This window comes from Saccopteryx leptura, chromosome 6, assembly GCF_036850995.1.
Source record: "Saccopteryx leptura isolate mSacLep1 chromosome 6, mSacLep1_pri_phased_curated, whole genome shotgun sequence".
In the NCBI taxonomy this organism is placed as follows: domain Eukaryota; kingdom Metazoa; phylum Chordata; class Mammalia; order Chiroptera; family Emballonuridae; genus Saccopteryx; species Saccopteryx leptura.
Genome location: NC_089508.1, coordinates 122,105,145 through 122,123,044, shown reverse-complemented (window position 1 = coordinate 122,123,044; position 17,900 = coordinate 122,105,145). Strand labels below are relative to the sequence as shown.

The 17,900-nt window shown below is 42.7% G+C and overlaps 1 protein-coding gene and 1 long non-coding RNA gene across 4 annotated transcripts in view; both read right to left on the bottom strand.

Moving 5' to 3' along the window:
• Positions 1–17,900, bottom strand: part of TRAPPC6B (trafficking protein particle complex subunit 6B) — a 60,137-nt gene that overhangs the window by 28,766 nt on the left and 13,471 nt on the right. Inside the window, exon 6 of one of the 3 annotated variants that reach the window (XM_066343233.1) lies at positions 15,499–16,194. The exons of the other annotated variants lie outside the window; for them this stretch is intronic. Within the exon in view, the coding sequence (XP_066199330.1) occupies positions 16,163–16,194 (32 nt within the window). The 3' untranslated portion in view covers positions 15,499–16,162. Of the gene's footprint in view, positions 1–15,498; positions 16,195–17,900 lie in introns of those variants that run through there. 3 annotated transcript variants of the gene reach the window in all.
• Positions 9,354–11,144, bottom strand: LOC136376082 (uncharacterized). The gene is made up of 2 exons (XR_010746139.1): positions 10,304–11,144; positions 9,354–9,596 (listed from the first exon to the last, which is right to left on the bottom strand). It is a non-coding gene; the product is annotated as an uncharacterized lncRNA (long non-coding RNA).

The following is a 17,900-nucleotide window of genomic DNA, read 5'->3' as shown; positions in this document are numbered from 1 at the left end:
GGCCGGTTGGCTCAGCGGTAGAGCGTCACCTGGCGTGTGGGGGACCCGGGTTCGATTCCCGGCCAGGGCACATAGGAGAAGCGCCCATTTGCTTCTCCACCCCCCCCCCTTCCTCTCTGTCTCTCTCTTCCCCTCCCGCAGCCGGGACTCCATTGGAGCAGGGATGGCCCGGGCGCTGGGGATGGCTCCTTGGCCTCTGCCCCAGGCGCTAGAGTGGTTCTGGTCGCGGCAGGGCGACACCCTGGAGGGGTGCAGCGTCGCCCCCTGGTGGGCAGAGCCTTGCCGGTGTTGGGCGTGCCGGGTGGATCCTGGTCGGGCGCATGCGGGAGTCTGTCTGACTGTCTCTCCCCATTTCCAGCTTCAGAAAAATGCAAAAAAAAAATCATTGGACAAAGCCCTGGCCAGTTGGCTCAGTGGTAGAGCGTCGGCCTGGCATGCAGGAGTCCTGGGTTCGATTCCTGGCCAGGGCACACAGGAGAAGCGCTCATCTGCTTCTCCACCCCTCCCCCTCTCCTTCCTCTCTGTCTCTCTCTTCCCCTCCCGCAGCCGAGGCTCCATTGGAGCAGCGATTGGCCTGGGCGCTGAGGATGGCTCTGTGGCCTCTGCCTCAGGCACTGGAATGGCTCTGATTGCGGCAGAGCGACGCCCCAAGATGGGCAGAGCATCGCCCCCTGGTGGGCGTGCTGGGTGGATCCAGATCCGGCACATGCGGGAGTCTGTCTGACTGCCTCACCGTTTCCAACTTCAGAGAAATACAAAAGAAAAAATAAAAATAAAATAAAATCATTGGACAAATCTTCCAGACAGAAAGTTAACAAAGAAACAGCACCTTAAATGATACATTAGATTACTGCATTTAATTGACGTTTTCAGAAACTTTCACCCCAAAGCAGCAAAATATACATTCTTTTCATGGTACATTCTCTAGGACAGACCACATGTTAGTACATAGAACAAGACTCAATAAATTTAAGAAGAATGAAATCATATGAAGCATCTTCTCTGATCACAATGGCATGAAACTACAAATCAACTACAATAGAAAAACTAAAAAACAGTCAAACACTTGGAGGCTAAAAAGCATGTTATAAAACAATGAATGGGTTAACAAGGAGATCACGGGAGAAATCAAATTTCCTAGAAATAAATGAAAATGAACATACAACAACTCTGAATCTATGGAACAGAGCAAAAGCAGTCCTGAGAGGGAAGTTCATGGCATTATAGGCATACTTTAAGAAACAAGAAAAAGCTCAAATAAACAACCTAACTCTATCTTTAAAAACTAGAAAATGAACAACAAATAAAGCCCAGAGAAAGTAGAAGGAAAGAAATTGTGGTAGAAAGGCTGTAAACTGACAAAATCCTTACAGCCTAGGGCTTAGTTTAAGACTAAGCTCTTCTCCAGCTTTCTAATACTAAGATCTTCCACCACCCTTCTCAAAACTAAGCTTTTCCCCACACCCTTGACTGTTGCATGATGTGGGGTGGTGCACTCTTATGAGGAATCCCATTTATGCCTCAGATAAGTGGCTTTGTATCAGAGACTTCCTTATTTGTATATTGGCTTAAAGGCTTTAATTGTCTACGCCAGGGGTAGTCAACCTTTTTATACCTACCGCCCACTTTTGTATCTCTGTTAGTAGTAAAATTTTCTAACCACCCACCAGTTCCACAATAATGGTGATTTATAAAGTAGGGAAGTAACTTTATTTTATAAAATTTATAAAGCAGGCCCTGGCCGGTTGGCTCAGCGGTAGAGCATCGGCCTGGCGTGTGGGGGACCCGGGTTCGATTCCCAGCCAGGGCACGTAGGAGAAGCGCCCATTTGCTTTTCCACCCCACCCCCTCCTTCCTCTCTGTCTCTCTCTTCCCCTCCCACAGCCAAGGCTCCATTGGAGCAAAGATGGCCCGGGTGCTGGGGATGGCTCCTTGGCCTCTGCCCCAGGCGCTAGAGTGGCTCTGGTCGCGGCAGAGTGACGCCCCGGAGGGGCAGAGCATCGCCCCCTGGTGGGCAGAGCATCGCCCCTGGTGGGTGTGCCGGGTGGATCCCGGTCGGGCGCATGCAGGAGTCTGTCTGACTGTCTCTCCCCGTTTTCAGCTTCAGAAAAATACAAAAAAAAAATAATTATAAAGCAGAGTTACAGCAAGTTAAAGCATATAATAATAATTACCAAGTACTTTATGTCAGATTTTCACGAAGTTTGGCAGAATAAATCTTTATAAAACAACTTACTATAGTTAAATCTATCTTTTTATTTATACTTTGGTTGCTCTGCTACCGCCCATCATGAAAGCTGGAATGCCCACTATTGGGCAGTAGGGACTAGGTTGACTACCACTGGTCTACGCTATATAATAAAGCAAGACCGGAGACTCTCTCTCTCTGATCTTGCCATCAGCATTGCAGAGGCCTCCTGATCCCATCATCTTTTCTCAGTAAGTCTGTTTTCTTAATTCGGTACCATTCTCCCTCAGGACCTGGAATTAATAGCCATGCTGGTTCACGGCAGGAAATAATAAAGATCAAAGCATATACAAATACATGGAGGCTAAAAAACCAATTCAAAAGACCAATGAAACCAAGTGCTGGTTCTTTGAAAAGGTAAACAAGATTGATGAACCATTAACCAGATTCATCAAGAAAAGAAGAGGATTCAAATAAATAAAATCAGAAATGAAAGTGGAGAAGTAACAACTGACACTGCAGAAATACAAAGGATTATAAGAAAGTACTATGAAGATCTATATGCCAAGAAATTGGACAGCCTAGACAAAATGGATAAATTCCTAGAAACATACAATCTTCCAAAACTCAGGAAGAATCAGAAAACCTAACCCTGTGATGGCAAACCTTTTTATAAAAACCACCCACTTTTGCAGTGCTGGTCAACCTGGTCCCTCCCGCCCACTAGTGGGCATTCCAGCTTTCATGGTGGGCGGTAGTGGAGCAACCAAATGGTGCTGCGATTGGCCCACCATGAAAGTTGGAATGCCCACTAGTGGGTGGGAGGGACCAGGTTGACCAGCACTACAAAAGTGGGTGGTTTTTATAAAAATGGTTCACCATCACAGACCTAAATGGACCGATTGCAACAAATGAAATTGAAACAGTTATCAAAACCTCCCAGCAAACAAAAGTCTTGGACCAGATGGCTTCACAGGCAAATTTTACCAAATATTCAAAGAAGAACTAACACTTATCCTTCTCAAGCTATTTCAAAAAATTCAAGAGGAAGGAAGACTTCCAAGCTCCTTTCTGAGGCAAGCATGATCCTCTTTCCAAAAGCAGGTAAAGACACTACAGAGAAAGAAAGATATAGGCCAATATTCCTGATGAAGATAGCTGTTAAAATTCTCAACAAGATATTAGCAAACTAGATTCAGCAATACATCAAAAAGATCATACATCATGATTCAGTGGGATTCATTCCAGGGAGTAAAGACTGGTACAACATTCACAAAAATGAATGTGATTCATCACATAAACAAAAGGAAGGACAAAAATCACATCAGTATATCAATAGATGCAGAAAAAGCATTTAATAAAATCCAGCACCCACTTATGATCAAAACTGTCAGCAAAGTGAGAATACAGGGAACATACGTCACACAATAAAGGCCATCTATGGCAATCCCACAGCCAACATCATACTCAATGGGCAAAAATTAAAAGCAATCCCCCTAAGATCAGGAACAAGGCAGGGCTGCCCCCTTTCACCACTCTTATTCAACATAGTTCTGGAAGTCCTAGTCACAGCAATCAGACAACAAGATGAAATAAAAGGCATTCAAATTGGAAAAGAAGTAAAATTATTATTATTTGCTGATAACATGATACTTTAAATAGAAAACCCTAAAGTCTCAGTCAAAAAACTACTAAACCTGATAAGAGAATTTGGCAAGGTGGCAGGATATAAAATATTCAGAAATCAGTGGCACTTTTATACATCAACAGTAAACTGTCTGAAAGAGAAATTAAGGAAACAGTCCCCTTCATTATTGCAACAAAAAGAATAAAGTACTTAGAATAAATTTAACCAAGGAGTTAAGAGACTTGTACTTGGAAAATTATAAGACATTGAAAAATGAAATCAAGGAAAATACAAACAAGTTGAAGCATATACTGTGTTCATGGACAGGAAGAATAATCATTAAAATGTGTATACAACCCAAAGCAATTTATAAATCCCATGCAATTCCTATTGAAATACCAATGGCATATGTCAAAGATATAGAACAAATATTCCAAAAATTTATATGAAACCGAAAAAGAACATGCATGGCCTCAGCAATTTTGAAAATGAAGAATAAAATGGGAGGAATTACACTTCCTGACATCAAGTTATACTACAAGGCCATTGTAATCAAAACAGGTTGGTACTGGCATAAGAACTGGCATACAGCTCAATGGAACAGAACAGAGAACCCAGAAATAAGCCCACACCTTTATGGTCAATTGATATTTGATAGAGGAGGGAAGACCATACAATGGAGTTAAAACAGCCTCTTTAATAAATGGTGTTGGTAAAATTGGACAGGTACATCCAAAAAAATGAAACTATACCACCAAATTACACCATTCACAAAAATAAACTTAAAAGCGATAAAAGACTTAAATGTAAGTTGCAAAAGCATAAACATCTTAGAAAAAACATAGTAAACTCGACTATATCTCTTGTAGCAATATTTTGCCGAATTATCTCCACGGGCAAATGAAATAAAGGACAAAATAAACAAATGGGACTATATCAAACTAAAAAGCTTTGCACAGCAAAAGACACCATGTACAAAATAGAAAGACAACCCACACAATGGGAGAACATACTTGCCAACACGTCTGATAGGGGTTAATAACCGAAATTTTTTTTTTTTTTTTAAATAAATTTTTATTAATGGTAATGGGATGACATTAATAAATCAGGGTACATATATTCAAAGAAAACATGTCTAGGTTATTTTGTCATTAAATTATGTTGCATACCCCTCGCCCAAAGTCAGATTGTCCTTCGCCACCCTCTATCTAGTTCTCTGTGCCCCTCCCCCTCCCCCTAACTCTCCCCCTGTCCTCCCTCCCCCCACCCCTGGTAACCACCACACTCTTGTCCATGTCTCTTAGTCTCATTTTTATGTTCCACCAATGTATGGAATCATGTAGTTCTTGTTTTTTTCTGATTTACTTATTTCACTCCTTATAATGTTATCAAGATCCCACCATTTTGCTGTAAATGATCTGATGTCATCGTTTCTTATGGCTGAGTAGTATTCCATAGTGTATATGTGCCACATCTTCTTTATCCAGTCTTCTATTGAAGGGCTTTTTGGTTGTTTCCATGTCTTGGCCACTGTGAACAGTGCTGCAATGAACATGGGGCTACATGTGTCTTCACGTATCAATGTTTCTGAGTTTTGGGGGTATATACCCAGTAGAGGGATTGCTGGGTCATAAGGTAGTTCTATTTGCAGTTTTTTGAGGAACCACCATACTTTCCTCCATAATGGTTGTACTACCTTACAGTCCCACCAACAGTGAATGAGGGTTCCTTTTTCTCCACAGCCTCTCCAACATTTGCTATTACCCGTCTTGTTGATCATAGCTAATCTAACAGGTGTGAGGTGGTATCTCATTGTAGTTTTGATTTGCATTTCCCTAATAACTAATGAAGCTGAGCATTTTTTCATATATCTGTTGGCCATTTGTATCTCTTCCTGGGAGAAGTGTCTATTCATGTCTTCTTCCCATTTTTTTATTGGATTGTTTGTTTGTTTGTTGTTGAGTTTTATGAGTTCTTTGTAAATTTTGGAAATTAGGCCCTTATCTGAGCTGTTGTTTGAAAATATCATTTCCCATTTAGTTGGCTGTCTGAATAACCGAAATTTATAAAGAACTTATAAAACTCAACAGCAGGAAGATAATCCACTTAAAAAATGGGCAAAAGAACTGAATAGACACTTCTCCAAAGAGGACATACAGATATCCAAACAGGCATATGGAAAAATGTTCACCATTATTAATCATCAGAGAAATGCAAATTAAAACCACAATGAGATTCCACCTCACACCTGTCAGAATGGCCCTCATTAACAAATCAACACATAGTTAAGTGCTGACGAGGGTGTGGAGAAAAGGAAACCCTCCTGCACTGCTGCTGGGAATGCAGACTTGTGCAGACACTGGAAAACAGTATGGCGTTTTCTCAAAAAATAAAAAATGGACTGCCTTTTGACCCACTTTTAGGAATATATCCTAAGAATACCAAATCACTGATTCAAAAAAAGGTATGGCCTGACCAGGCGGTGGCGCAGTGGATAGAGCGTCGGACTGGGATGCGGAAGGACCCAGGTTCGAGACCCAGAGGTCGCCAGCTTGAGCGCGGGCTCATCTGGTGTGAGCAAAAAGCTCACCAGCTTGGACCCAAGGTCGCTGACTTGAGCAAGGGGTTACTCGGTCTGCTGAAGGCCCATGGTCAAGGCACATATGAGAAAACCAATCAATGAACAACTAAGGTGTTGCAACGAAAAACTGATGATTGATGCTTCTCATCTCTTTCCATTCCTGTCTGTCTGTCCCTGTCTATCCCTCTCTCTGACTCTTGCTCTGTCTCTGAAATAAATAAATAAAAGTTAAAAAAAAAAAAAAGGTATGCACCCCCATGTTTATTGAAGCATTGTTTAAAATAGCCAAGATCTGAAAACAGCCTAAGTATCTGTCAGTGGACGAGTGGATTAAAAAGCTGTGGTACAGGCCCTGGCTGGTTGGCTCAGCGGTAGAGCGTCGGCCTAGCGTGCGGAGGACCGGGGTTCGATTCACGGCCAGGGCACACAGGAGAAGCGCCCATTTGCTTCTCCACCCCTCCAACGCGCTTTCCTCTCTGTCTCTCTCTTCCCCTCCCGCAGCCAGGGCTCCATTGGAGCAAAGATGGCCCGGGCGCTGGGGATGGCTCTGTGGCCTCTGCCTCAGGCGCTAGAGTGGCTCTGGTCGCAACATGGCGACGCCCAGGATGGGCAGACATCACCCCCTGGTGGGCAGAGCATCGCCCCATGGTGGGAGTGCCGGGTGGATCCTGGTCGGGCGCATGCGGGAGTCTGTCTGACTGTCTCTCCCTGTTTCCAGCTTCAGAAAAATGAAAAAAAAAAAAAAAGCTGTGGTACAAGCCCTGGCCGGTTGGCTCAGTGGTAGAGTGTTGGCCTGGTGTGCAGGAGTCCCGAGTTCGATTCCCGGCCAGGGCACACAGAAACGCCCATCTGCTTCTCCACCCCTCCCCCTCTCCTTCCTCTCTGTCTCTCTCTTCCCCTCCCAAAGCCAAGGCTCCATTGGAGCAAAGTTGGCCCGGGCGCTGAGGATGGCTCCATGGCCTCTACCTCAGGCGCTAGAATGGCTCTGGTTGCGGCAGAGCATTGACCCCTGGTGGGCCTGCCGGGTGGATCCCAGTTGGGCGCATGTGGGCGTCTGTCTTACTGCCTCCCCGTTTCCAACTTCAGAAAAATATAAAAAAAAAAAAAAAAAAAAAAAAGCTGTGGCACATATACACGGCCTTGAAAAAGGAAATCTTACCTTTTCGGATGGCATGGATGGACCTGGAGATCATTATGCTAAGTGAAATAAGCCAGGCACAGAAAGAAAAAAAATCATATGATCTCACTTATTTGTGAAATCTAATGAATAAAGTGAACTGAGGAATGGATTAGAGGCAGAGGTGGGGTCACAGGGAGCAGAGAGATAGCTGGCAGAGAGGAGGGGGATGAGGAGAAGGGATCAGAGAAGGTGAAGGGAGTAGTGAAACTCTCTATACCTAACACAGATACAGATCACAGGACAGGAATTCCAAGAGGGAAGAGGGGGAGGGGACTAAGGTGAGGGGGGCAAAGTGGGTGTAATGGGGGACACAGGGGTGGGGAGTGAGTGTGTTATATTGAGTGGGACACTTGAATCCGTGTTAACACAATAAATTAAAATTAATAAAAAATTTTAAAAAATAGAGTTTAGGTTTCCAACCTATACCACAACTAGCTATATTACAGCCTTGCATTTTTTGTTAATTTGATGCTGGGATAAGAGGGAGGGTGCCTGGGGGTTGATTTTGATAGAACTAAAATGTCAATTATTGTTCTAATTACATTTCTTGCGTAACTAGTGTCTGAACATGTAGTTATGCACTCTACTTACACAGAATAAAATTCCTGAGAGCTAGATAGCATAAAAAAGAAGGCAATTTCGCATGTGCTGAAAACAAGTGGTGTAGGCCTGACCTGTGGTGGCGCAGTGGATAAAGCGTTGACCTGGAAATGCTGAGGTCGCCGGTTCGAAACCCTGGGCTTGCCTGGTCACGGCACATATGGGAGTTGATGCTTCCAGCTCCTCCCCACCTTCTCTCTGTCTCTCTCCCTCTCTCTCTCTATCCCTTTCTCTCTCCTCTCAAAAATGAAGAAATAAAATAAAAAAAATTAAAAAAAGAAAGTAGTTTAAAAAAAAAAAAAAGTGGTGTAAGAAATAACCTGAATGCAGTTACACCTCTATTTTCTAGGAAGCTAGAGAATCTCAAATAGGTAACTGAGAACCCATTTTCTAGTGATTAAACTTGGCATAAGTATATTTTTCAGGAATGTTGAAAAATAAAAGGGACAGATATTTTAAGCCACTAATGTAATAAAAATAAAGTATGCTGACTATCAGTATAGCCATACAGTTTATCAAAGCATACAAATTAAAGGTATCTTCTGGTTTTAATGAGAAATTGAAGAGAAAAAGTTCCCCAACTCTTGACAGAAATAGAAACTTCTAAGTTTGTTGAGAAATTATACATTTTAAGCATAGGTTTTAGAAGTTATTTTTAAAACAATAGCTTAATCAGGTCTGTGGAAGAGTGACAGAGTAAATTAGATTGTACCTGTATTTTTTTGTTCACATACAAGATACATTACTTCTTTTGGTAAGGAGGATATTATACATTTATTAAATTGTGATGGTACTTTTTTTTTAATTGTATTCATTTCTATTTTTAAAAAATAAGATTATTTTATCTGTGCCTCTTAGCAGAATAAACCAATGAGAAGCTTACTTATATTAAAATAAATTCAGATTATCAATTCTACTATCTGGGGACAGAGAGAAAAGTCTGACTTTGACAAATTATGGAAAAGTCACCTTGACTTATGTCCATACCACAATTATATTTTGCTTCGTACGTTACCAACTTCCACGAAATTTCTAAAACAAATGTTTCCCAAATTGTCCTAGAATGTTGATTTATTTTGGTGTTAGTGTTTTTTCAATTTTATTTATTTTTTATTTTTTTTTAGAGAGAAAGACTGACAGGGACAGACAGGAAGAGAGAATAAGGAGAATCATTAACTCATAGTTGCAGCACTTTATTCATTGATAGCTTTCTTATACAGTGGTACCTTGAGATACGAGTAGACTAACATATGAATTTTTAAGATACAAGCTGTGACTTGGTCCATATTTTTGTTCGAGATCCAAGAGAAATTCCAAGATACGAGTCGTGATTCGGGAAGCTGCCACTAGTTGGCGCATTGCTACACGGATTCAGTATCAGCAGCACAACACCAGCACCTCATTCTTTCTCACATGTTACCTGCAGAATCAAGTTGACTCTCATGCTTTGTACTCGTTCTTGCATCACTTTTGCATTTTTTACTAACTTTCTTTGTGTGCTATCATGGGGCTGAAGAAAGTGAGTGTAAAGGACAGTGGTGAGAAGAAGAGAATGATGTCGACAGAAGTAAAGCAAGAAATAATAGAAAAACATGAGCGTGGTGTATGAGTGATTGAACTGGCAAGGCTGTACAACCGCAATACATCTACAATTTGTACCATCCTTAAACAAAAGGATGCCATCAAAAGCGCAAATCCGCCTGATCAGGTGGTGGCGCAGTGGATAGAGCATCGGACTGGGATGCAGAAGACCCAGGTTCGAGACCCCGAGGTCACCAGCTTGAGCGCGGGCTCATCTGGTTTGAGCAAAAGCTCACCAGCTTGGACCCAAGGTCAATGGCTTGAGCAAGGGGTTACTCAGTCTGCTGAAGGCCCGCGGTCAAGGCACATAGGAGAAAGCAATCAATGAACAACTAAGGTGTCACAACAAAAACTGATGATTGATGCTTCTCATCTCTCTCCGGTCCCGTCTGTCCGTCCCTATCTATCCCTCTCTCTGACTCTCTGTCTCTGTAAAAAAAAAAAAGCACGCCTGACCAGGCAGTGGCGCAGTGGATAGAGCGTGGGACTGGGATGCAGAGGACCCAGGTTCGAGACCCCAAGGTCACCAGCTTGACGTGGACTCACCTGGTTTGAGCAAAATCCCACCAGCTTGAATCCAAGGTCGCTGGCTCCAGCAAGGGGTCACTCGGTCTGCTGAAGGCCCGCGGTCAAGGCACATATGAAAAAGCAATCAATGAACAACTAAGGTGTTGCAACGCGCAATGAAAAACTAATGATTGATGCTTCTCATCTCTCTCCGTTCCTGTCTGTCTGTCCCTGTCTATCCCTCTCTCTGACTCTGTATCTGTAAAAAACAAATAAATAAATAAATAATAAAAATAGCGCAAATCCAGCAAAAGGAACTACAATTCTGTCCCAATTAAGGACAAATATCCATGAAGAAATGGAGAAGCTTCTGCTGGTCTGGGTGAAAGAGAAAGAGCTGGCAGGAGATATAGTGACGGAGACTATAATATGCGAAAATGCACGTATTATTTACGGCGACTTGAAGAAGAAAGAACCATGAACCTCAAAAGAGGCAGAAGATACATTTAAGGCAAATCACGGCTGGTTTGAAAATTTCAAGAAGAGATCTGGCATCCATTCGGTGGTGAGGCATGGTGAAGCTGTGAGTGCTGACTTTAAGGAAGAGTACATCACACGTTTTGCTGCGCTTATCGCAAAGGAAGGCTACATCTCCCAACAAGTCTTCAACTGTGATGAAACAGGATTGTTTTGGAAAAAAATGCCCCAGAGGACTTTTCATCACCACATAGGAGAAGGAGCTGCCAGGCCATAAACCCATGGAGGACCGTTTGACCCTTGCATTGTGTGCAAATGCTACCAGTGACTGTAAAGTAAAGCCACTGCTAGTGTATCATTCCAAAAATACTTGAGCCTTTAAGACTCACAAGATTCTTCTTTTTTTTTTTATATGATTTAAATCTCTGAAGCTGGAAACGGGGAGAGACAGTCAGACAGACTCCCGCATGCGCCCGACCGGGATCCACCTGGCACGCCCACCAGGGGCAACGCTCTGCCCACCAGGGGGCAACCAGAGCCACTCCAGCGCCTGGGGCAGAGGCCAAGGAGCCATCCCCAGCGCCCGGGCCATCCTTGCTCCAATGGAGCCTTGGCTGCGGGAGGGGAAGAGAGAGACAGAGAGGAAGAAGGGGGGGGGGTGAAGAAGCAAATGGGCTCTTCTCCTATGTGCCCTGGCCGGGAATCCAACCCGGGTCCCCTGCATGCCAGGCCGACGCTCTACCACTGAGCCAACCGGCCAGGGCCAAGACTCACAAGATTCTTAAAGAAAAACTGCAGGTTATGTGGTGCGCCAATGCTAGGGCATGGGTTATGTGGCAGTTTTTTATTGAATGGGTAAATTTCGTCTTTGGTCCTGCAGTGAAGAAATATCTTCAAGTAAATAAACTCCTATTGAAAGCATTACTAATCCTTGATAATGCTTTAGCCCACCCACCTGGTCTTGCAGATGATATTCTTGGTGAGTTCAAATTCGTGAAAGTCCTCTACCTCCCACCCAACATGACTTCAATCTTGCAACCTATGGATCAGCAGGTCATTTCCAACTTTAAAAAGCTTTACACAAAGCACTTGTTCTGCTGCTGCTTTTGAGGTGATTGAGAATACAATTCTAACCCTTCCAGAGTTTTAGAAAGATCACTACAACATTGTGATATGTTTACACATTATTGACTTGGCATGGCAAGAAGTTACAAGAACTTTGAACTCAGCACGGGAAAAGTTATGGCCTGATGTTGTTGCAAACAGGGACTTCAAAGGATTCAAACCAGAGACCAAGGTAGAAGCATTGGAGGAGATTCTGTCCCTCGGAAAGTTGATGGGTCTGGAGGTGGGTGAGGGTGATGTAAACAAGCTCGTCAAGGAACATGAGGAGGAATTCTCAACTGAGGAGTTGAAGGAGCTACAGATGATGCAACATACGGAGCTTCTGCAAGAGATTAGTAGTGAGGAGGAGGTCGAGTCGGAGGAAGTGATTTCTACAAGTGAAATTAAAGACATGCTGGCACTGTGGGAGAAGTGTTCAAGTTTCATTGAAAAGAAACACCCAGGAAAAGTTTCAACTGGTGGTTCTTCAGCACTTTTTAATGACACTTGTCACATTTCCATTACATTTTAAAAGGCAGGCAAAAACAAACCTCTTTGGATAGATTTTTATTCAAAAGTCCTGCAAGTAAAAGTGCCGAAAGTGCAGCCAAAAAGGCAAAAACAGGTGGTGATTAAATGAAAAATACGTAGTGTTAAGCTTAGGTTAAGTTTAAATTTAAGAAAGTGCATTTTTTTACAATTAAGTTTTTGTGATTTCATTTTAAGTAAAGAAAGTGCAGTTTTAGTTAGTTTTGTTTTAAAGTAAAGAAAATGCAGTTTAGTTTACATTTAGTGTTAAGAAAGTGCAGTTTTGGCCCTGGCCGGTTGGCTCAGTGGTACAGTGTTGGCCTGGTGTGCAGGAGTCCCGGGTTCTATTCCCAGCCAGGGCACACAGGAGAAGCGCCCATCTGCTTCTCCACCCCTCCCCCTCTCCTTCCTCTCTGTCTCTCTCTTCCCCTCCCACAGCCAAGGCTCCATTGGAGCAAAGTTGGCCCGGGCACTGGGGATGGCTCTGTGGCCTCTGCCTCAGGCGCTAGAATGGCTCTGGTTGCAACAGAGCAACACCCCAGATGGGCAGAGCATCGCCCCCTGGTGGGCATGCCGGGTGGATCCCAGTCGGGCGCATGCGGGGGTCTGACTGCCTCCCCGTTTCAACTTCAGAAAAATACAAAAAAAAAAAAAAAAGTGCAGTTTTAGTTTACGTGTCTACAGTGCTTGCATCCCTTCCTCCCTCCCTCTTCCTCCATTCACCTCCATTAGCTGCACTCGTCTGTCCCCAAGGTTAGAATACAGTACTAAATAACACTTTTTTCTTTTACATCTTATATTTTTTTATGCATTGGTAAAGTATACATGTGTGTTTCTTAATTAAAAACCTGTGTTTTTTCATAATTTAGGATGGTTTGGGGATGTTTCACAGGGCTGGAACGGATTAAATCTATATCAGTTATTTTAAATGGGAGAAATTTGTTTGATATAAGAGTTGACTGACTTACGAGCTCTGTTACAGAACTAATTAAACTCGTATCTCAAGGTACCACCTGTACATACCTTGACCAGGGGTCTCCAGCTAAGCCAGTGCCCCCTTGCTCAAGCCAGCGACCTTGTGCTTCCAGCCAGCAACCATTGGGCTCAAACCAGCCACCGTGGGATCATATCTATGATCCCATGCTCAAGCCAGCGAGCCCGTACTAAAGCTGGTGACCTCAGGGTTTCGAACCTGGGTCTTTATGTCCCAGGTTGATACTCTATCCACTGCGCCACCACCTGGTCAGGTAGGCTATTAGTGTTTCTTGAAAATATGATACTGTAATCAAATACTAAGTTGAATAAAATTGTATTTTTTCAGGAACCTGTAACATGCCATTAATAAGACATTAATAATAAAAATACACAAAAGAGGATGGATTTACAAAATGTACAATGTGTTCGTAAAGTCATGGTGCACTTTTGACAGGTCACAGGAAAGCAACAAAAGACGATAGAAATTTGAAATCACCAAATAAAAGGAAAACTCTCCCAGTTTCATATCTATTCAGTGCAGTTTGATGTGGGCTCCATTTGTTGCCGCAATTTGTACCCCGTAAAACAGAGATGTTTCTTTAACACTTTATGAACTGTAGTCTTGCTTAGGTGTAATTGTCGAACACACGCATGCACAGATTTTTTAGGGCTCCTTAGGTAGCTATCCTGTATAGCCTCTACAGACTCGTCACTGACTGTTGGCCTACCAGAATAGGGTTTCTCCACCAAACTGCTGGTTTCCTTCAACTGTTTATCCCACCAAGTAATGTTATTCCTAAGTGGTGGTGCTTGGTTATAAACACGCCGATATTCACGTTGCAGTTTGGTCACAGATTCGAATTTAGCGAGCCACAGAACACACTGAACTTTCCTCTGTACCGTCCACATCTCGACTGGCATGGCCATGGGCTGCTCCGCTGTATACACGGTGTTACGTCATCATCTGCACATGCGCACATGTTGCCACATCATCCTACAGAAACTGGGAGGGTTTTCCTTTTATTTGGTGCAGATTTCACATTTCTATCGTCTTTTGTTGCTTTCCTGTGATCGGTCAAAAGTGCACCATGACTTTATGGACACACTGTATTTGATCATAGTACTCATTTTTAAAAGAATACTTTGAAAAACTTGTAGTTTCTATCTAGTTTCTTAATTTTTATGACTCCAATATTTGTGCCATTCCCAGTCTGATGCCTGAGTTGAACTCCCATCTGACAGCTGCACTTTGTTCAGATTGAAAAACAGTTCACCAATCCTGACTGAAGGATTCTGCTTTACTTTACTCACTGCATCAGGTTCTGCTTTGGACTGAATATTATGTCCCCAGAAATACATATGCTCAGATCCTAACCCCCAAAGTGATAGTTTAAGGAGGCCAGGCCTTTGGGAAGTGATTTTTAGGCCATGAAGGTAAAGCCCTCTTGAGCAGGATTAGTGCCCCTTATAAAAGAGACCTCAGAGAGTTAGCTAAAACCCTTAACACCACGTGGGGACACTGTTAAAATACAGCCCTCTGTGAACTAAGAAGCAGACCCTCACAGCATACTGAGTTTACCTTCTACCTGTGGGGAAGAGTAAATAAGGGAATAAAGATAAAGAAGTTAGAAACTTCACTAGCACTTCCATGCAAGGGGAGAAAAGTTTAAAGCTGAAACTGTAACAGGAGTAAGTATAAAAATTCTTTCCTGGCCCTGGCCGGTTGGCTCAGTGGTAGAGCGTCAGCCTGGCGTGCAAGGGGTCCCGGGTTCGATTCCCAGCCAGGGCACACAGGAGAAGCGCCCATCTGCTTCTCCACCCCTCCCCCTCTCCTTCCTCTCTGTCTCTCTCTTCCCCTCCCGCAAAGAGGCTCCATTGGAGCAAAGATGGCCCGGGCGCTGGGGATGGCTCCTTGGCCTCTGCCCCAGGCGCTAGCGTGGCTCTGGTCGCAACAGATTGACGCCCCCTGGTGGGCAGAGCGTCGCCCCCTGGTGGGCGTGCCGGGTGGATCCCGGTCGGGCGCATGTGGGAGTCTGTTTGTCTCTCCCCGTTTCCAGCTTCGGAAAAATACAAAAAAAAAAAAAAAAATTCTTTCCTAAAATACCTTATATTCTTTGGCTCCGGAGCCACTGAATGTACATTTACACAAATCTGTATTTCACTTTAATTACATTAATGGATTGCTCCAGGATTAAGTTCTATTAAAGAGAAATTATGTTTTTGAGCAACTTAGGCAGTGAGATAGGACATATTTCATACATACATACAATATATATAATGAAATTCTTAAACAGGTATAAAAATTAATAGACATAAATTATAAGCAATAAATTAAAAAGCCAAATTTAATGTGCTGTTTCCTTTTTTAGTAACTAAACAAACTCATAAAACAAAATCAAAATTTTTTCATTCTTACATAAATGATTCTGACTGGTGCATACTTTTCTTTATGCTAAGTTATCAAACCCTGAGTTTTGCTTCCCCATCTGTGGCTAAATACGCATCACTAAGCAAATAAAAATGTTAAAAATAAGGATCCTACATCTTGGTGTTTCTTTCTTTGAAGTCAGATTTTTTCATTCTGAATAGTTTCAGTAAAATATGTTATGTTATCTGCTTTAACTTGGCCTAGGTTAAATTGCTAAAATACAATCTTATTACTGCTTAAGAGTACATATTTCATGGTACAAGTTAGCAAATAGCTTTTATCAACACAAATTTCCAACAATGTAATTACATCATTGCTACTTGAAATACTTTATACATGAATAATTTAACTCTTTACACTATTGAAGTTTTGCATTTCAGTATGTTCTACAACTTCTGTATCATCACCTGAAATTTACCTAAAAAGGAAAACATGAAAAATCATTTTGATTTTAGGAAAAAGGAAAACAAGTCTAACATCAGTTTTCTGCTCTATTTAGAAAGTAGTTTTCATAAAAAAAAAAAAAAAAAACAACTTGGCTTGACCAGTGGTGATGCAAAGGATAGAGTGTTGACCTAGGACGCTGTGTTCCTAGGTTCAAAACACTCGGCTTGAGTGCAGGGTTGCTGGGTTGAACCCAAAGGTTGCTGGCTTGAAGTCCAAGGTCACTGGCTCAGCTAGAGCACACCCTCCTACCCCCTCTGTCAAGGCACAAATGAGAAGCAATCAATGAACAACTAAACAATGCAACTACAAGCTGATATTTCTCTCTCTCCCTTTCCGTCTCTTTCTCCTAAAAAGAAACAGAGGCCCTGGCTGGTTGGCTCAGCGGTAGAGCGTCGGCCTGGTGTGCAGGAGTCCCAGGTTCGATTCCCGGCCCTGCAGGGCACACAGGAGAGGCGCTCATCTGCTTCTCCACCCCTCCCCCCTCTCCTTCCTCTCTGTCTCTCTCTTCCCCTCCCGCAGCTGAGGCTCCATTGGAGCAAAGATGGCCCGGGCGCTGGGGATGGCTCTGTGGCCACTGCCTCAGGCGCTAGAATGGCTCTGGATGCAACAGAGTGATGCCCCAGAGGGGCGGAGCATTGCCCCCTGGTGAGCATGCTGGGTGGATCCCGGTAGGGTGCATGCAGGAGTCTGTCTGAGTGCCTCCCCGTTTCCAGCTTCGGAAAAAATGAAAAAAAGAAAAAAAAAAGGAAAAAGAAACTTGTATGTCAAACTTTTCACATTCTTCAAAATATCCATTTTTATGAGACGACTATCTGATTGGTGAATTAGTTGCCTTTTTCTCTGTACTACATTTTGGGTATTTCATTGCTAATTATCATTTCAAATAGATAGGAAATACAGTAAAGCTCAAGTAAATTTTATTCTTTTTTTTTTTTTTTTTTTTAGTGAGACAGACAGACAGATGGACAGCCAGGCAGGAAGGGAGAGAGATGAGAAGCATCAACTTGTAGTTGCATCACTTTAGTTGTTCACTGATTGCTTCTCATTCATACCTGCCTTGACAGAAGAGGTGGGGGTGGTTCAAGCCGAGCCAGTGACCCCTTGCTCAAGCCAGTGACCTTGGGCTCAAGCCAACAACCCTGGGATCACTTTGATAATCCCACGCTCAAGCCAGTGATCCCTTGTTCGAGCTGGCAAGCCAGTACTCAAGCTAGTGACCTGGGGTTTTGAACCTGGGACCTTAGGGTCCCAGGTAGACACTGTCTACTGTGCCACCATCAGTCAGGCTCAATGTTGTTCTTGGTTGGTAGCTCTTGGGGAAAAGACTTTTTGAAAGGAGTTTAGTGATAAAAGACCACTTGGCTTTATTTACCTTTATATAATAAATATAGTCTAGAAAACATAAAAAAATGTTTTTCAATGCTACAGGGAAATTTGCTATCTGAAAAAAATATAACTTTTCTTTAAAAGTAAAGAATCATTAAGTTGTCTAATAAATTTAAATTTCTTTCTTAAATCGTCATGTATTCAAAAATCATTGAATATAAATATATGCATACTTCATATTACTGCATTAAATTTTAAAATTGGTCAAAGTAAAATAAATGGTTTTAGCATTTTATATTTCCTCTAAGTTAACAAACAAATAAAATACCAGACCTGAAAAATAACTAAAAA